The 19,050-nt window shown below is 44.2% G+C and overlaps 1 protein-coding gene across 1 annotated transcript; it reads left to right on the forward strand.

Annotated features, from left to right (window-relative positions):
• The first annotated feature begins 5,749 nt into the window (after positions 1–5,749).
• Positions 5,750–18,429, forward strand: LOC111238095 (caspase recruitment domain-containing protein 10-like). Its single transcript, XM_022767495.1, has 24 exons — positions 5,750–5,769; positions 8,629–8,871; positions 9,804–9,941; positions 11,093–11,279; positions 11,521–11,659; positions 12,198–12,407; positions 12,516–12,635; positions 12,743–12,868; positions 13,177–13,362; positions 13,453–13,557; positions 13,935–13,971; positions 14,083–14,120; positions 14,213–14,301; positions 14,401–14,447; positions 14,579–14,699; positions 14,936–15,113; positions 15,350–15,473; positions 15,594–15,834; positions 15,929–15,995; positions 16,101–16,203; positions 16,319–16,477; positions 16,613–16,725; positions 16,929–17,044; positions 17,168–18,429. Exons 1-24 carry the CDS (start codon positions 5,763–5,765, stop codon positions 17,373–17,375), a joined length of 3,102 nt encoding a protein of 1,033 aa, XP_022623216.1. The 5' UTR covers positions 5,750–5,762; the 3' UTR covers positions 17,376–18,429.
• The last annotated feature ends 621 nt before the right edge of the window (positions 18,430–19,050 follow it).

A 19,050-nucleotide genomic window follows, 5' to 3' on the forward strand; every position in this document is an offset into this window, starting at 1 on the left:
CTGGAATACCAAAAATCTATCAATGAAGTATGAAATAGGGGAGAAGGCTTGAAAAACAACTCCTTTCCAAGTGGGAAGCCAGTGAGGGATCGTGAGTTTGTTGCTGCATTTGCAACTTTTACTGGTTGGTTAAAAAAAAAAAAAAAACATAACTATATTTACTGCTCTTCGGGTTTTTTTTGCCAGTGTCAGATTTATGCACAACAGTCTCCTCCAAAATTCCCAAATTAGAAGTTTCCAAGGCATTTACAACTTTTCTCTATTTTCTTGAGCAACTCCTGGAGATAGTTTCTGCCTTCAGACCTACAGTAGATAATAAATTGCACCAATCTGAGAAAATAACGTACGATTCCTTGTGAAGCTGTTGAGTGCTGGGCTGCGGGAAACGTTGCTGTCGTGTTACAGTCCAAAAAAAGCTTGAGAGAAGTAGAAGTTTGGAGATGTCAGTAGTTCTGAGTGAGTCACAAAGACTCAGCGAGGGTTAATCCCTTGTTCCTGTGTGCTGGGTCGCGGTGGGGAGACTGATGATGATGATGATGATGATGATGATGTCTGAGTAAGCTGCTGAGCATTGAAACCAGCCATTGTACTTCACAGACGGACTGTATTCATGGTCGGAGCATGCAAACTGATGCTGATGGAGCTGGAAACAGAGATCAAATACTGTCAGCGGGTTTGTTAGGGAGCTGACGGGCTTCCTGCAACATTAGTGAATAACTCACGTCTCTGAATCCCTGCAACATGAAATACTTTCTACACACACACACATATATATTGTTGTGTAAACCTTGAAATAGAAGCGTCTTACCACACTGACTTTGTTGTTATCACTCCCCACAGGACGGCTTCTCCTGCTGGTGTCGATGCTCATTTAAGAACCGCAGGGAATGTGAACCAGCAGCAGGTGAGGAAGTGTCGCAAATGTGTGTCCCTTCATAGAAAATGTGGTCGTCATCTCCCAAGATTTCCAATCCAGACATCACACTTAAAGGCAAACAGTTACATGTGAGGTTAAATATGGTTGCTAGCGGCAACATGTATGATGCATGTGGGGTTTCGAAACTCCTGACCTTGGCATCTCCAGAGAAGGTGCCTTTACTGGTTGCACCGCTGGGCAGTGACATCACATGAGCCAAACTGTGTTATTTATGTCGCTTTCACTTTAAAACACTTAAAACCGACAAAATGTTGGTGTGAAAGTCCTGAAAAAAAAAAAAAAAACCCACACACATCCTGGTTTCAGGAGACAGACAGACAGACAGACAGACAGACAGACAGACAGACAGACAGACAGACAGACAGACAGACAGACGTGTTTTGCTTATCGTGACTGTTTGTGACCCTGTTCCTGTTCCAGGGCAACTTTTACTGTGCGGTTGGCAATGGACGCATTTTTAAAAAAAACAAAAAGCAGTTTGTGTATCTGGAAACTGATGTGCAGCGGTCGGTAAAGCCGTCTATGTCTGCAGTTCAAATGTGTGGTGGAGCTCAGATTTAGACAGCTACGCTACACCCTGTAATTCAAACGTCAACTCAAACCTCACCGCTCTGGAAGGAGAGTGACAGGAAGGGGAGCGGGCCGAGGCGTCACTTCACACTGGCACCACAAAGTCGTGTGTGTGTGTGTAGATCTGTGTGTAGGTGTATTTAAATGTGTAAAAAACACATGTCATACTCTGGGCTGAAGTGTAAATCCAACAATAAATACATTTATGGTTCTTTTTTTTTCTTTCACACAGCTTTAGTTTGAAGCAGTGTCTGTTTGGGAAAACTTTACCCTCTGAGGTGGATGGATGTTTCTATTAATATCTTAATATCTTGCTCTGTGTTTAGGAACCTTTAGACGTTGGTGAACACATTTCAAGCACCAAAACAATTCGTCCACAACAGTAAAAGGTTTGTTTTCACAAGATATTTGAAGAATTTCAAAAACTCAGCTTCAAGTTTTCAGCATTGGGGCCGAATGATCTGTCGACACGGTGAGGGGCCTCGTTAGAGAAAGAGCTGAGGTTGCTCTGAAGATTGAGACAAACACTTGGGTGTGATGTGAGATGCAAGTACGTTTTAAAAAAGTGCATTTAAGAAATAATGTAGAAATGGAGGAAATGCCCTCTGACCTCAGAGGGTTTTAAGTAACCATGTGTTTTTACCTGTTTGTCCGGTAATTGATTTTAAATGTGAGTCATATAAATAATTCAGTTTCCGTCTTGTGTTGTTATCGTATGTTGCGTTCTGTCTTTAGTTATGACTCATGAACTCACATCTCGCCTCTGTCTGTCTCTCTGTCCCTCTAGCTCGCCCTTTTCTTCCTTCTGTTCTTCTTCTATTTATTATGTGCCACCACCCCCCTGCCTGGGTGTCTGGTGTTGACTTTGTGCTTCTTCTTCTTCAGACAGAGCCATCCTTCCTCCAACAGTCTGTGCAGGCCTCGGTCTGCAGAGGGAGGGAGGGAGGGAGGGAGGGAGGGAGGGCTGCAGTGGATGAGCATTCCTGTTGTTTCTGAGGTGACAGCGACACAGAGGAGCCATTGACGGCAGCACTGGACCCCACAGTTTGCTCATGCAGGAATGTGTGATATCGTGACAGCTCGGTCCGACAGAAATAAACCGTGCAGAATTCCTTCAGTGCACCATACACTTTCATTTTTTAGCTCTTTTAGCTCTTTTCCTTCCAAACAACAACAGGTGTTGGCTTCAGCATCTTCTTTTTGAAAAGGCAAGACAAGGCTGATGATGAACACTTTTACTGTTGTTTGGCTTAGAAAGTCACACCGCTACAGTCATGGAGACGTAGCTGACAGTTTAGATCCAGCAGCTATTTTATTTCACCTGCAACCTCAAGGCAACAGGAAGCGGTTGGGACTGATAACCATCCGTGCTGCTCTTTGGGTCTTAAATTTGCTCTTCACATCTGTGTGATTATTGTTAGTGACTGTCAGAGAGAGAGAGAGAGACAGAAATGTTGCTTCAGCAAACGATGAAATCAGAAAGCTGAATTAATTCAAATACGCCCACACCTATAACTATTCAACAATGTACAGCTCAACCAGCAGCAGCGTCTGTGGGTTTCATTTCTATGTTTGTTCCACTCTGATGCTTCCCAGCACACAACAGGCCTGGCTCTTCACCCGGCAGCTGACCCCCCGTGGCTCCGGCTATGACTCAAGCTGCACAGAATCGCCTCTTTGTGTCCCTGAAGAATGTGTCTTTTCTGGCTTTTTTTGTTTTGTTTTTGGAAAACAGAGGCCGAGAACGAGAGGGACGAGAGGGACCGGGGGGGGGGGGTATCTGTAATTGAGACAGATTTAAATCTTTGCCATGATTTATGATTCCTTTGCAGGATACTGTGACAGCATCTCTATTGATCAGGCCGGTGGTGCTCAAGATACCCATGATGCTTTATGACAAAGTTGAGAGTGAGAAAATGAAAACCAGGCAACCCGGGAAATGTACTGTGTTAAAAGTGAAGATGTATTTCCAAAAGTGCTGTGCTGATAGATTTAACTTGAGCAAGAAAAGCCACTTGTGTTGAGATCTTGTAACTATCCCAGAATAACATCATGCAATTTCCTGTTTAACATGGAATCAACATCAATAACATCAGAGTCAACAAAAAAAAATTCTGAGTGACGCAAACGAGAAGCTTGGAAAAACAATGAGTGGGGTGGAAATATTAAAGATTTAGACTGATGTTTATTTATCACCCGGATCAGCTTGAGCTTTGATTTCCACGACCTGCTGCGTGAAAGACATCAGTCCCCCCGTCCCCGTCCCCGTCCCCGTCCCCGTCCCCGTGCACCGGCCAGAATCAAGGAGCAGCTGAACACACCTTTACACACTTATGTTTTTAAATCACGACATCGTGTATCATGAGTTAGTCTTTGGTTTAGAGCTGGAACTGGATATTTACAATCGCCTCCTGAGTTTAAACTAATGGCGCACACTGCTCAGCTACTTTGACAGAGCTCTGTGAGATGCCTTCAACTACACATCCTTCAGTGGCTGGGTGAAACCAAGTGATGTCACTAATGCTTTTACTTTTGCAGCACACCACGTACTATTTGTGACCGAGGCCTGATGTAAAGTCTGAGAACACTCACCTATAACTACGCTTCCTGTGACGTAAGGGGCAGACGAGTCTATTATATATCCTGTCTCCTTTTTTCTGCAGTGACCCACACTGTCTCCAACAGGAGGCCCGGAGGCGTTTCCTGTCCTCATGCCAAGAAAAAAAGACACATTCTTCTTCTCTTCACGGCCTCGTTCCCTCATTTTCTTTCCCCTTTATTGAATTTAATGCTCAGAGGCCTCCGAGTCTTTCACCTGCTGCCAAAGGGATTTAGAGTATGACCGGCGCGATCATCACAGGATGCTCTTGCCGCCACTTGTTTTTGCCTTTATCTGATTTCCGGGTTAAACCCAGTATCGGGTACGGATGAGCTAACTGCTCTGAGTCAGCTCATAGTCACTTATGAATTTAACCCTCTGAGGTGGATGGATGTTTTTATTATCTTTGTGATAACACAGCGTAGAGATATGGTTTAAATGTTGTTAGAATCTGTCGACTCTCCACTTTCTCACACATTCTTCTGAAATCACACGTGACTCACAGCTTCTAATATTTGGTTAAAGTAGAGTGACAGACACTAGGACACACAAAATTTCATTTTGGGCATTTATCTACTATTTCAATCATATATTGCTCTATTTTTATGAACATTTCAAACACCAAAACAATTCATACACATCAGTAAAGGTTTGTTTTCCACATGAATTTCAAAAACTCGTCTTCAGGTTTTCAGCATTTGGGCCAAATAATCTCTTTACACAGTGAAGGGCCTCGTTAGAGAAAGAGCTGAGATTGTTCTGAGAACTGTGACATAAACACGTGGGTGTGACGTCATATGCACGCACCTTTTAAAAGGTGAATTCAAGAAATAATGTAGAAACAGATAAAATGGCCTCAGACCTTCAGCGGGTTAATTGCAGTCATTATGTTGGAAGTGAACGAGACGGCGCCATGACATGGTCCACTAACATTGAACACACAGTGAGGATGAAACTCTGTGTCACGGTGAGTTGATGTGTGGGATCAGCCAGGTTTCCCTTGGCAGCGCCGGTGACTCACCTGCTCTCCTCCAGCCCTACAGCGCTGAACTGTCACTCACGTCGTTTTACAAGAGCTATTTTTTGCTCTTGGTTTGCAGCGAAGCACCTGGTGAGTCACTGTGTCAGTGAGTCATATGTTCATAAAAAACATATCTGTGTCAAACTTTCATTTGAAAACTGACAAGTTTCAGAAACAGTCCTGTGTGAGCTTTTGTCAGCCTCCGGCTCAGGTCGCTGGATGTTCGGCAGAAACGGTGTTTCCGCTGTGACGCTGAGCTTCAGCTCTGAAGGAGGAGAATCACTGGCTGAAAGCGCCATCTAGCGCCGAAGTCTTCTACAGACACATCATGTTTTCATCGACACTCCTCTGCCGAGGCCACACAGAGGAAATCCGCATGAGTCGGCGGTGAGTGGGGATTTTTTTTTTTTATCGTTCTTCGTGGCTGCCGATTGGCTGGTGGCGGTTGGCTGAAGGTGGAGGAGCTGAGTGTGCCAAGGTGTGCGTAAAAGGAGGACCTGTGCTTTACGCGCCCCCCCTCCACGCTCTGACCTCACTCCTCGGTTTCCCTCCTGACTGAATGGGATGTGGAGGATTTAACTACACTGAGATTTCCCTTCCTGGTCTCTCGACATATATTCACGCAGGTTGAAGACATGAGCGGTAAGTCAACATTTCACTCTCTCTCTCTTTCTGTACGTTGATGTTCGTTTACAAAGTGTCACCGGGGAGTGATTGACAGATTAGCTGACGGCAGGTCTGTGCTGTTGCTTATTATTGATCTATTATCAGTGATACGTAAAGTCTCTAAAACTCAGTTTCAAATTCACTTTTCACCCGATAATGAACCACATTCTGTCCAATCCTCAGGTATGTGACGCTCAGTAATGATGTAATGTTGAGCACGGATTCATCTGTTTATTATATTTCTATTTATAAAGTATCCGGTGACATTATTATTATTATTATTATTATTACTACTATTATTAGTGATATTAACTTTGGCATCCATGAGTCAAGTTAGATTTTTTTTTCTCTGTTGATTCGACACATTCCTCCAAAATAAAAGCTCTCAAAACAGTCAACACAATAATCTAAACTAGTCATTTTGAAAAAACTAACTATATGTTTTCTATTATCTTCATTAAAGCTGCACACAATTTAAACTTTGTCTTTTTAGAGATAAAAGATCTGACACACATCTGTGACAAATTCTGATGAGCAGCTTTTGTTATTCACCTTCTTCATGGAATATGTCTGAATATATTATTATCTTATCAGTAGAAAGAACATGTTTACTTTTGTTTCCTTCATTTTTTTTATTTTCTATTAGTTGAAAGCAAGTCTTCATTTTACAGTTCAGATTGATAGTTTTAGTGATACAGATTATATTCCGTAATATTCCATAATATTCCAATTTGTAAAGAGCGTTTTCTACTATGTTTTGTGTAAGCTGGAGGAAGTAATTGGCAGATCACATCAGAACAATGTCTCAACAGATGGTTTATGAGAAATGCAGAGATTCCAGAGCATTCAGACCTGCCTCGACCTGCCTGTGAGCTCAGGCAGCTCCGATCAGCTGCACACTCTCAGTATTGGTAAATAACCTGGATGGGCAACAACAGAGAGACGCTGAGGGTCAAAACCTACAGGGACACTTTCATGACTGAGTGATTTACTGACTTTTGTTCTAGAATTTTAATTAGAATTAAAGATAAAGATCACTAGCTTTTTCTACAGTTTTAATTCATTCAATAAAATGTCACAAATAAAGATCAATAGAGTTTTTACATACAGAAAACAAACACTATAACATGAGAGGAAACAGGCACTGCTCTGCATGTCAGCTGGACAGGACCGGTCTGTGATTACAGCAGACTCACTACATTTGTTAAACCAACAAAAGAGGAGACGTGGGAATCTGCCTGAGGATCAACACGGCTCTGGAGGGCTCGTGTTGTTACAGCTCTGAGCCTTGCTCAGCGATTCCTCACTGGATCTGGAAAGGTGGAAAAAGCTTTCCCTCCCTCGCATCGTTGATAATGGAACCACCTCTTCTGTTGTTATTGCTGTTCCATGTAGCTGGTGGTTTTTTTAACAAACTCCAGCAGTGGCAGGTTTATCCACTTTCCCTCTGTGTCTCCTCCAGTGTGCAGTGAATGGGGCTGAGGAAGCCTTTGTCTGCGGTCCCCTGGTGTGTTTTTAGGTGTGCAGCATGACTCACACCAGTATTTTCATTCCTGCGCTCTGAGGCACTGACCCACAAAGTGTCTCTCCCACAAGTTTATGACCCTCATAACAGCAGACCTTTCGCCCTATAACAGTTAAACACAGTCTCACACCACCGCTGCTGTTACATGAACTCACACTGAAGCTCTTCTTCACGTGTCTTCATGTGTACGTGGGATGTAACACCGTATCTGCTGTCTGTCAGGAAGGTGGCTTCAGGTTGAATGATCGTTTGTCAGACTCGTGTTTCGTAGGGAGTAAATCCCCCTCAGTATGCCTTGGAAGATTTCCAGTGAGGAGCACTCACCTCATGCCTTCACTATGCAGCAGATCAGCCCAGTAATCCTCTGTACATCCACGAGAATGTCTTCTATTATAAAGCCATTCAGTGTTGGACAAAGACGATTGCCGTGCAACAAAAATCTCATCAAAACCCTTTGAGGTCTGAGGGCTTTTCCTCCATTTCTACATTATTTCTTAAATCTAAACTTCACCTTTTAAAATACACTTGCATATCACACAATACCAAAGTGTTTTATGTCACAATCTTCAGAACAATCTCAGTTCTTTCACTGTGCAAAGAGATGCAGGGTGGATTGTTTTGGTGCTTGAAATGGATTTACCAACCAGGTTCCAGTTTACCAGGTTCTTAAAAATAGTACAACACTTGAGTAAAATAGTAGATAAATGGATATTAAATGCCTACAATTACATTTCGTAATATCACTGAGTCATAGTGTTGATTAACCAAATTTCAGAGGCTGTGAATCACGTACGATCTCGCCAGAATATGAAAGGGAAAGTGGAGAGTGGACAGGTTCTAACAACATTTAAACCATATTTCTCCGCTGTATTATCACTAAGATATTAATAGAAACATCCAGCGACCTCAGAGGGGTTGAGGCCGAAAATAGGGGAATTTCGAAACAGCTCATAAAAGTTCCTGACTTAAAGGTTTGTTTGTGATGTCTTATCTTCGCGTTAAAAAGCGAACAAACTGTGATTGTTTAGAAAGCATGGAAGTAGGGTGAGACAACCCACTGCTGATGGCCGACAGTTGCAGAGATACAGATAAGCGCAGTGAGACGAAAACAAATTCCAGTGGAATTCTCCATGGGAAACAGTATTTAGTCTAGCACTGGATGTAAGATGTGCGTCCAAGTCTGTCCCTCAAATGTGAAATGAAAGAGACACGAGTCACAGTAACAGATGTAAGCTGAGCAAATGAATCTTACTGAATGTGAAGAATAACACCGTCCCGTCACCTTCACTCTCCTTTTCTGCCTCTTCCAGGTGCCACCGTTTGGGCGGAGGAGGGGGACATCGCCCCGGAGGAGGTGCGATCTTCACCCCCTTGGACGGAGGAGCGCTGTGAGGAGCTGTGGGATCGCGTGGAAGGAGTGCGACACAAGCTCACGCGCATCCTGAACCCGGCCAAGCTCACCCCGTACCTGCGGCAGTGCAAGGTCATCGACGAACAGGATGAGGACGAGGTGCTCAACTCCACGCAGTACCCGCTGCGCATCAGCAAGGCCGGTGAGAGGAAGAAGGAGTCAGTCAGTAAATCAAACATCCAGCCTCATAATACACACATTTTTAGATTCAGCGTGACTTAAACCCTCTGAGGATTTCATAATCTCTGATGCATATTGCAAATAATCACAATTAAAGCAGTTTAAAAATCAGAGAAAAAAAGAACTTGCCTGAGAATAATCACATTTGGAGTTTTCTTCAGTAGCAGATGAATCCTCTGACAAATATCTGCACATCCACGTACTTTGGAACTAGAAATTCAATAGGAGAAGAGAAACAATAAAACCAACTTTGATAGGGGTTTGTGCAGGCAACACGCAACATGGTCTTCACCGAGACGAACTGACGCAAACGGGAGAACTGGGAGACCGGAAACTAATCTACAATCTCACAAGGCGCTTTAGAAATTGGGAGCTCGGTGGAAGCTGTGTGGTTCTTTTGTAAAACATTATGTGTGATTGATTGCGCAGTAAGGTGCAGGTTGAGAGGAACATGTGGAAAGATAAACCAGAACCAGGCAGCAACCACAAGGAGAGAGAGAGTACAAGATGAAAGACTCTGCTAAGTAAAGGGGAGTGTGACGGCCGACAGAGAGGGAAGAATTATTAGGAGTGAGAGAAGATAAAGATGAAGGAGGGAGATGCTGCAAGTAAAGACGAGATGAGGACGAGCACCTGGTCCAAATACTGAGCAAAGACTGTTGTTTTGCTGCCAGTGAGTTCAGTCATCATGTTCATGTTTGAAATACCTGCTTAACTACAGGGGTGAAGGACTCTCACATCAAAGAGACAGAGACACGTCTGTGTTGTTGTTCGCCTGTTTCAGCTGTGAGAGTTCTGCAGAACCAAACATGAGCGTGCATCAGTTTATTTGTTGAAGGCAGTGGGATCATTATCACAGTGTCTCTGAGCACCTGTGTGTCTTTTGTCCAACAGGTCGTTTGCTGGACATTCTGCGCGTCCAGGGCCAGCGGGGGCTTCAGGCCTTCATGGAGTCGCTGGAGTTTTACCACCCAGAGCAGTACACACAGCTGACTGGAGAACAGCCCACACAGAGATGCTCCCTCATACTGGGTAAGCAGGGATGTCTCCACAGGGAGGACGGCAAAGGTGCAGACTGAAGTCACGTGATGTAGATATGAGGCAAAATCAAAACAAAAACAAAAAATGATTAAAAAAAAAAAAAAGCCTATTAAAAGTGGAAGGAAGGAACAACCTGTAACAGATGTTACAGCTTTCACTCACCTCTGCAGGTGTCTCTGTCTTGACTATCCATGTTCATTTTTAATGCTATGAAACGCTACTGACAATAACCACGTTCATGATTTCATAATAATAATAATAATAATAATAATAAACTTTATCTGTACAGCACCTTTCATACAAGGAATGAAGCACCAAGTGCTCCACATGAAAAGACATAAAATGAACATAAAAACATGTTAAAAGCATTAATGTAAAATTAAAAACATTAAAAACATGAGATAAAATAGTAAGTATTATTATTATTAAATAAGAAGACATTTAAAAGAAGTGCAGAGCAAAGTGCAAAGGCTTAAGTGAAGAAATAAGTTTTGAGCTTTCTTTTAAAAATACCTGTTTATCTGTAGGAAGTGTGTCCAGAGCTTTGGGTTGTGATGAAACTGCGTTCGGTTTCAGACTGAAAACACACTTTTGTTTACGTTTTGGAAAGTGAGTTTGTTCTTGAGACTTTAATCTGCAAAAAAAAAAAAAAGAAAAGACCTGATCCCACTCAAAGTGCTGCAGAAACATGAAAACAAAACAAAGCAATAAACGACACAGAGAAGAGAGGCAACGTGTTGATCAGCAAATACAAATACACAAAAACTAAAAACTAAAAGTAGAAACCAAAGATAAAAGCATTGAAATCAAGAATTAAAAGCTGCTTTATACAAGTAGGTTTTGAGTAGAGTTTTAAACCGGGGCATCAACTCGGCACGCCCGACCTCCTCAGGCAGGACACTCCCAGTCTGTCACCTTTGCTTTTTATCTGAGACTTTGGGAAAGAGATATCGACATGGAAAGTTGATTGAATGGTTCTTTATTGGCCCGTAGTAAATACACGAGGAGATAAGACAGTCACATGTGAATAGAATAAACACAAAGGTTTATGTTTAAGTGTTACGCAGAGCTGACATACAGGCACTTAGTCGACCTTATAACCTCCACCTGTCTCTCTCTCTCTCTCTCTCCCACTCCAACAGACAAGGAAGGTCCGGAGGGTTTGACCCAGTTTCTGCTGCTGGAGGTGCGTAAACTGAGGGAGCAGCTTCGGAACAGCCGCATGTGTGAGCGACGCCTGTCTCAGCGCTGCCGGATGGCGGAGGACGAGCGCGGCCGCGCCGAGCGCAAAGCGCAGGAGCTACGTCACGACAGACTGCAGCTCCAGAGGTTGGTCCAACTTTTCCAGGTGGATTAGTTTCTTCCTCTTGAGTCCCGTTATTTCCACTTAGAGAGGGATGTTTTATAATAATATTCTTTCATCCTGCGGCTTCAGTGAGTGAATTTAAACTCATGAGCATCTACAATAATACAACTATTGTTTCCTTTTACCGATATTTACATCGTTACACAAAAATGAATCAACGAGAAATAGTAAAGTTGTGTCCACTGGATGGTTTGTGATCTGAAGGCTGCGTCAGGACTGCGAGCTGGCCAGCAGAGAGCTGGGGAAGCTGAAGGACCGACACCTGGAGCAGGCTGTGAAGTACTCCAGGGCCTTGGAGGAGCAAGGCAAGGCCTCCACCCGAGAGAGGGAACTCCTGAGGCAGGTAGGTCGGTTAGGTGCAGCGTGGGAAAAAACAGGAAGTGTACTGATACGTTTAAACTTAATGTACCTCAGAAGAGTTAGAAAGCGTCACTTTGGTCTTAAACTCGTTAAACCTGCAGATATTAATACCTGTGAGTTTCCCAACACGACCACAGCCTGGGAAACTTCAGTGGAGCAGTTGGAACAGTTCCTCATTACGTAGAAACAGGGAGAGCTACTCTAATAACATTTTTAAGTTTCAGTAGACTGAATGGGAAAAGGAAAAGAAATGTTTTGTTTTGTTAGGCAGCATAAAAATAGTTGCCAAGGCAACTGTGATGTTATCAGCCTCCTTTTAATCTGGTTCATGCTCTGTCGCAACATGTCGACCATGCCGCTGAGGTATGAACCACCTGGTTGCGAAACATATTTGGGTTCATTTTATCCTTAAAGATGGAGAGGTTCATAAACAGCTGCGTTGTATTTACACGCCAGGTGCAGAAAAGCCGAAGCGTGAAATGTCATAAGGATATAATGTATGTGTTTCTGTGTCCGTGCAGGTAGAGGAGCTGAAGTCCAGGCTGACAGAGGCAGAGCAGCAAACAGTCCGGGCTCCAGAGAAAACTTCACCAGCCAAAACAAACAGTTTGTTCTCTAATGGAGTAAATGGTTCTGCTTTACCAGAGAAGCCGCTGCACCACGCTGACTTTCACAAATCTGAGGGGACAGAAACTCGGACGAGGGACTCAGTTCCTGCCACTGGAGTCATAGTATGTTCTTGATGCTACAGTATTTATTTATATATATGTCCCTCAAGATTTTCATAATGAAGATCTTTTTTTATGTCGTAAAAATGTTGTTTCTGTGGTTTCCCTCAGGCTCTGATGGACATCCTGCAACAGGACCGCAGGGAGGCTTCAGAGCAGAGACAGGAGCTCTGCGACATCATCGCCAGACTGCAGGGAGAACTGCAGAGCACTGAGCAGCACACGGACAAGGTGAACACTTATCACTCATCGTCCTAAACATTATATTAATCTGCTGTGAACACGATTTTTCTGCCTCTGAATAGAGACCGTGATGGTGAACTGCTGTGTGTTTGCAGCTGGAGTCGCAGAGCGAGCAGCTGCAGCTGAAGGTGAGGACTCTCCAGCTGGACTGGGAGACCGAGCAGAAGAGGAGTATGTCCTATTTCAACCAGATCATGGAAATGGAAAAGGAGAGAGACCAGGTCAGTGTGACTCGTGGCCTGGACTCACGGCTGAACACGGTGTGTAACAGTCTTCACCGTTAGCCCGTGGATCTGTGGCTCACCTGGTAGAGCGCGCACCACACGGGCTTAGTCCTCACTGCAGCGGCTGAGGGTTCGAGTCTGACCTACGACCCTTTGCTGCATGTCGTCCCCTGACCGTCCTGTTTCTCTCTCACTGCGCTTTCAACAATGCCTGAAAAATCTAACTTTTCCGGTCGAGTCCATATCAGCATCCCTGACTAGCCTTAACATTTACACCATGCAAACGTCCCCTCTCTTGTTGCCAGGCGCTGCGTAGCCGGGACAGCCTGCAGCTGGAGTACACCGACTGTCTGCTGGACAAGAACCGTCTGCGTAAACGCATCGCAGAGCTGCAGGCCGACCTGGAGCAGCAGCAGAGGGACCTGGAGAGAGAGAGAGAGAGGGAGCGGAACCGGGAGCAAATGGAGCAGAGCGGCCACTGCCTGCACTGTGTGAGTTAACGTGGGAGCGCTGCGCTGTCTTCCCGCTGCAAACCACACAACATTTTATTACATATATCATTCCTTGCGTCTGCCCCCCAGTCCCACCTGTCTCTGTGCAGCGAGGACCAGTGCTACGGCCCCTGCTGCTCCCTCGGCCTGGACCTGAGCCCCCAGGCCAACAGCAGCCACCTGGTGCTGAGAAAGGTCAGGGCTTTTAATGGCTGTCATCTCAGTGGAGTCACCGTTGTCCTGGTCATGATTTAAATCAGAATCAGGGCTCCTGACTGTAGGAATGTGGTGCTGCTGTCAGTCAAAGCAGTTGTAGCTGCTGTTTACACAGTGGAACTACTGTGTTGACTGTAAGGGATCATTTCCACGGGACACAGCTGCTTTGTGTGTTTTCTCATGTTGTTGTTATTGCTATGTGAGGAATGCAGCTTTTGGACTGCAAGCTGAATTTCTTTCAGCTAGATTTGGATCTTGTTATTGTTTTAGAGATGTTGTAATGCATTAGCATGTTAGCATATGCACAATTAGCCGTGAGGTCACGCCACCATAACTTGACTCTTCTGTGCACACAGACGCCGTCTAGAGGCCGAGCCAATGAAAACTCGGAGGGTGAGTCGCGCACCGACAGCTGGAAGATGATTCCTTGAGTTTTGCCTGGGAAAATAGTTAGAGAGCGTTATTTACATTATTTATTTGAATAATGTTTCTGCTCCTTCACAGATTCTTGTTCCAATTCAGAGGAGAACCTCCTGTCTTCAGTGAGTGACAGCTCTGCTCATTAATGAACACGTGAACGAAATACAGACAGAACGAAAGAAGGAGTCAGAATTGTTTATCTCTCTATCCTCAGACAGAAGACAATGAAAAGGAAATAAATCGGCTCTCCACATTCCCCTTCCCTCCTTGTATGAACTCCATCAACCGACGGGTCAACACAGAGTGAGTTTATCAGCCCGTCATGAACCTTTCCCACACTTTCCTTCAGCCTGTCCTTTATTCCACTTGACTAACATCCTTTTTTTTCCCTCTTCTGCGAAGGTTCGACCTGGACTCCTGGGGCAGTGACGAGAATGATAACATCACAGGTACATTTGATTCTGTCGCGATTTGCATTAAACAACCATCACCGTCTTCTCTGCAAACAAACACTTTCTTTGCATGTGACACACTGTGAGCCTGAAAGTCATGAGGCTCTGTGGTGTGTGTGTGTGTGTAGGTGAACACACTGAACCTTCTTCGTGGGATTCCTGGAACTCCCTGCACTCCCACCTCTTCCCCCCTGACCTGGTCAACCTGCCCACAGTCTCCTCACACCAACCCAATCCAAGTGTTCCCAGGTGCTACTTCAAAACTTTGACTTGTAGCTGCGTTCTGCGCAATAATAGTAATGTGTAAAAACCTCTATGACATTGACATCAGAGGATTCATTAATAAGTTTCTTTAAGCCTCAATATTCAACCAAAGTTTCATTTATAGCACATACAGAATGATGGAGCTCTCACTAAACATCAATGATCTCATTTGTAAGATTTGTCTAATGTACGTGTCTCATCGCCGGCCACCCGTCTCTCAGGATGCCCCCCTGCTCCCCGTCTTCAAGCCCCCCCACCTTACCAAAGCACGGACGAGCCAGTCTGGCCGACGATATCACGATAGTCGGAGGAAACAGAACGGGGATCTTTGTGAGCCACGTGAGAGCCGGATCCCCAGCGGAACAATGTGGACTGAGGGAGGGCAGCGAGCTGCTGGAGGTGTGTGTGTGTGTGTGTGTGTGTGTGTGTTGAATGAATCGTGTGATTGAATATTTGCTGCAGGTTCTTCAGCTCGTGCTCATATGGGACAAACACAAATGGCAGTTCAGTTTCTGAAAGCTCCTGGGCCGCGACATATAAACACGAAATCAAAAATGAGACACAGAAAAAGATAGACGCAGTGTAAGAACATAAGGCTGTAACATGACGTTCAGTTTTGGGCTGATGTTTTCCAGCTGGAGCGGGTTCTGTTCGGTGGGGGCAGTGTCCTGCTGGGCCAGTGCACTGCTGAGGTAGCCCACTTTTCTCTGCAGTGGTGGATGGAGCCGTCAACACTCAAACACCAGAGCAACCCAGAGGGTGAGTCTGTAATCTAAGAGATTTGAAGCATGACTGAAAACTCTCCCGATGACACATAAAGTTGCATCGCTTCATGTAAGGTGAGGCTGAACTGTCCCCTCCTCTGCTTCCTGTCGGCAGCATACGCACAGCTGTGCTCCCAGCTGTCGTCACCGACCTTCATGGGGGCGGACTCTTTCTACGTGCGTGTCAATCTCAATATGGAGCCCCACGGTGACCCGCCGTCTCTGGGTGTGTCCTGCGATGACATCATACATGTCACAGACACACGGTACGATGGGAAATACCACTGGCACTGTTCCCTTGTGGACCCGCTCACAGCCAAGCCCCTGCAGGCAGGAACCATGCCCAACTACAACAGGTACGCCAGTTAGACCTCTGAAAGACAAACATTAGCCCGGTTTGTCTCATAGTGTTTTAATAAATAACCTGAATTACACCGTTTTCCATCTCAGGGCACAGCAGCTGTTACTTGTACGGCTACGAAAAATGGCCCTGGATCAAAAGGACTTCAAGAAGAAGGTGGTGAACCTGCTCGTACTGGAATGACTAACTCTTACAGAACTTGTAACCACAGTGAACACAACTAAACGGATGTTTATTTTTCTGCATTTTTCCTACATGCAGTTCTTGAAGAAATCATCTGGCCGTGTACGACTGGTGAAGGCAGTGGGTCCCGGTGGCCGTGGCATCGGTTCCACACAGCAGGTCCTTTACACACTCAGCAAACGTAAGATCCAGATTCTTTTTTTTTTTTTTTTGAATAAGACATCGGTTTTCTGTGACAGTCTCTGTATGTGTGCATTAATGAGTGAGTGTGTGTGTTTGTGTGTGTGTCACCTCAGGTCACGAGGAGCACTTGATCCCTTACAGTTTAGTGCAGCCAGTGCAGGTTCAGACGAAGCGGCCAGTCATCTTCTCCCCGTCTCTCCTCTCCCGTGGTCTCATAGAGAGACTGCTGCAACCAGCAGAGTCTGGTCTGAACTTCAACACCTGCCCACCAGGTATACGTACACCACACACACACACACACACACACACACACACATTTATTCACACACATGAAGAATTTAACTCTGACAAAACCCAGCGAATACAAAAAGGTTGATGATTCCTCACACGTTTCCTGTGGTTTGCAGAGCCGATCCAGGCCTCCGAGAGACGAGACAAGAGCGTGTTCTTGTTGGACTCCTGCAGTCCGGAGGAGGCTCTGGGCATACGGCTGCAGTCAATACAGGACGTCATTAGCCAGGTAATGAAAAAAACACATCATTTCTCCCCAAAATTTAGATCTTCCCCATCGCTAAAGTGCACCCCATTCATCGTAATCATCTCAACTAACAACCCAAACAATCAGAGTCTGCTCCAAGGACAAGTTAGAAGGGTGGTCGTAGGTTAGATCAATACAGTACATCGGCACAGATGATCTAAATCTCCCTTTTTGTCAACGTCTAGGACAAACACTGTCTACTGGAGCTGGGGCTGCCCAGTGTTGAAGGCTTACTGAGACAGAGGATTTATCCTATTGTGATCCATATCCACCCCAAGAACAAAAAACACAAGAAGCTGAGGTAAGTGCAGGAAATTCAGTGCTACACTCAGTACACATCAGATCATAGCTGTATAATGGTACTTCATTCAGGTTTGTCCAGGTGTGTTCTTACCTTACAAATATCCAAAAACATTTGAAATAGGAAGTTTTTTCCACGGTGTGGGGAGGACTGCGTCATGGAGGAAGTGTGCCAGGCCGAGGAGCTGCAGCTGGAGACGCTGCCCCTGCTCTACTACACCTTAGAGCCCAACACCTGGAGCTGCACCGATGAGCTGCTGGCAGCCATACGCAATGCCATCCACAGCCAGCAGAGGGCAGTAGCATGGGTGGAACTGGATAGGCTGCAGTAGAGGAGAGATAAAGAGTGTGTGCTGTGTATTCAAAGTGCAATCTAGACTCTAGTCTTTGAGTAAAGAATCTGGCAGCAGACCACGGTCAAGTCTCTGTAGAGGATTAACGTTTAGGGGTTAGATCATCCTACTATAAGTGAGTGAAACACCATCAACTTTGGATTTATCTGGAATTTCAAAGGAGGTCAGATCAGGTCTGTGTGCATGTGTGAAAACAGAAAATGTAATAATTCTCATCTCTATAGCCGAGCTGGACTGGCTACAATAGGAGAAGAGTGAAAAACAAAATTAAAACTAAAACAGATTTGTCTTTCACAAGGACGTACGTGTCAGTGGAGACTTATCTGGAACTAGTAACATGAATTATGCCATGTTTCCTTTTTTCCATTCAGACAGCTTACTACACATAAAGGTTTATTATACGAGTGCATTAGGGTTCAGGATCATACGAGGGGCCCATTTTTTAAGGCATATGGGTCATTGGTCATTGAGTTATTCTGTGAGATGAAAGTCAAGCTGCGAGGACACAAAGAGGGACAAAGGGTGAAGGTGAAGCAGATCGTAATATGTTGTAGGTAGGAATGTAGGGAAAATGCAAATATGCTCATCCACACTTTGTATTTGCAGTAAAGACCAATTCTACAGATCATACTGAAAAGTATCAAACTGATATAACCGTAGTTTTATTAGCACTTAAAGAGAAAAGCTGTTAATTTCTGGATATTCTTTAGCTGGGCTATGAATGACTGAAGGTCAGCTAGTGCTGCCTTTTTATTTAAACTACTTTGTACAACTGAAGCTTTGGTTCACTATGAACAAACGGTTTTGTTTTGTTACTGCCAAATTTTTATTTTTTTTTTCCTTTTGTAACCAGTTTAAAGAATAAATTGATACTAAAAGAATTGAGCTTTACTTCACTCGTGCGCTCAAATACACTAAATACTGGATCTAATTGTTTGCTTTTTATTGAAATGTAACCGCATACATTTAGACATCACTGCAGTCACTGGATTCAGGAAACTCTACTAATAATCTGAAACATATAGACAAAGATTTGGAAAACTAAAACAAACTCATTCAGTAGAGTAACTCAACTAGACAAGATTTCTTTGTGATTAAGATCCTCTAATAAATAAAAAAAGGCTACCATATGTTCATTAGAAGGGAAAGAATGCTGTGTTTGACTGGGGAAAATTTTCAAAACTACCCGGAAGTGTTATTATTCCTGTTGACAGGAAGAAGCAGATTCACCATTAAAATAAAATCTTGAAAAACATGACTTTCAAATGTTTGCAAATTAAGTTGCAGAAACGCTGTAGTATTCCTCAGTATTCAAAATTAAATAAATGTACTATAATGTCTGCTTTAATCAACAACAGACATGATAGAAATGTTTAAATGTGTCCGTCCTTCAACAGTAATAATACAAGTTCTGAATAAAACTACATGAGCTGTACTACACTGTCAACTGCTTCAAAATCTTAACTGTCAATGTTCAGTTCACACTAAAGAGTGTGTAAGGTGAATACATACCTCTGAGGTCACAGCATCACATCTATGAAGACTGAGGACAGAATAATAAACAAAACTAGAAAAATTCCTGGAGAAATTTTTAATGTTCCTGCTGCTTGGTGCGTGTACTTCACTCCTCTCATTTCAATCTGCAGCAGTAGAG

The sequence above is a fragment of the Seriola dumerili genome, unplaced genomic scaffold, assembly GCF_002260705.1.
Source record: "Seriola dumerili isolate Sdu_G_001 unplaced genomic scaffold, Sdu_1.0 BDQW01001191.1, whole genome shotgun sequence".
Classification (NCBI taxonomy): domain Eukaryota; kingdom Metazoa; phylum Chordata; class Actinopteri; order Carangiformes; family Carangidae; genus Seriola; species Seriola dumerili.

What these genes read in the sequence shown, in the direction of transcription:
- LOC111238095 (XM_022767495.1), top strand. An exon ending in TTCCTGCCACTGGAGTCATA is followed by an intron (nt 12,408 to 12,515) that starts GTATGTTCTTGA and finishes GGTTTCCCTCAG; the next exon opens with GCTCTGATGGACATCCTGCA. An exon ending in AGGAGAACCTCCTGTCTTCA is followed by an intron (nt 14,121 to 14,212) that starts GTGAGTGACAGC and finishes CTCTATCCTCAG; the next exon opens with ACAGAAGACAATGAAAAGGA.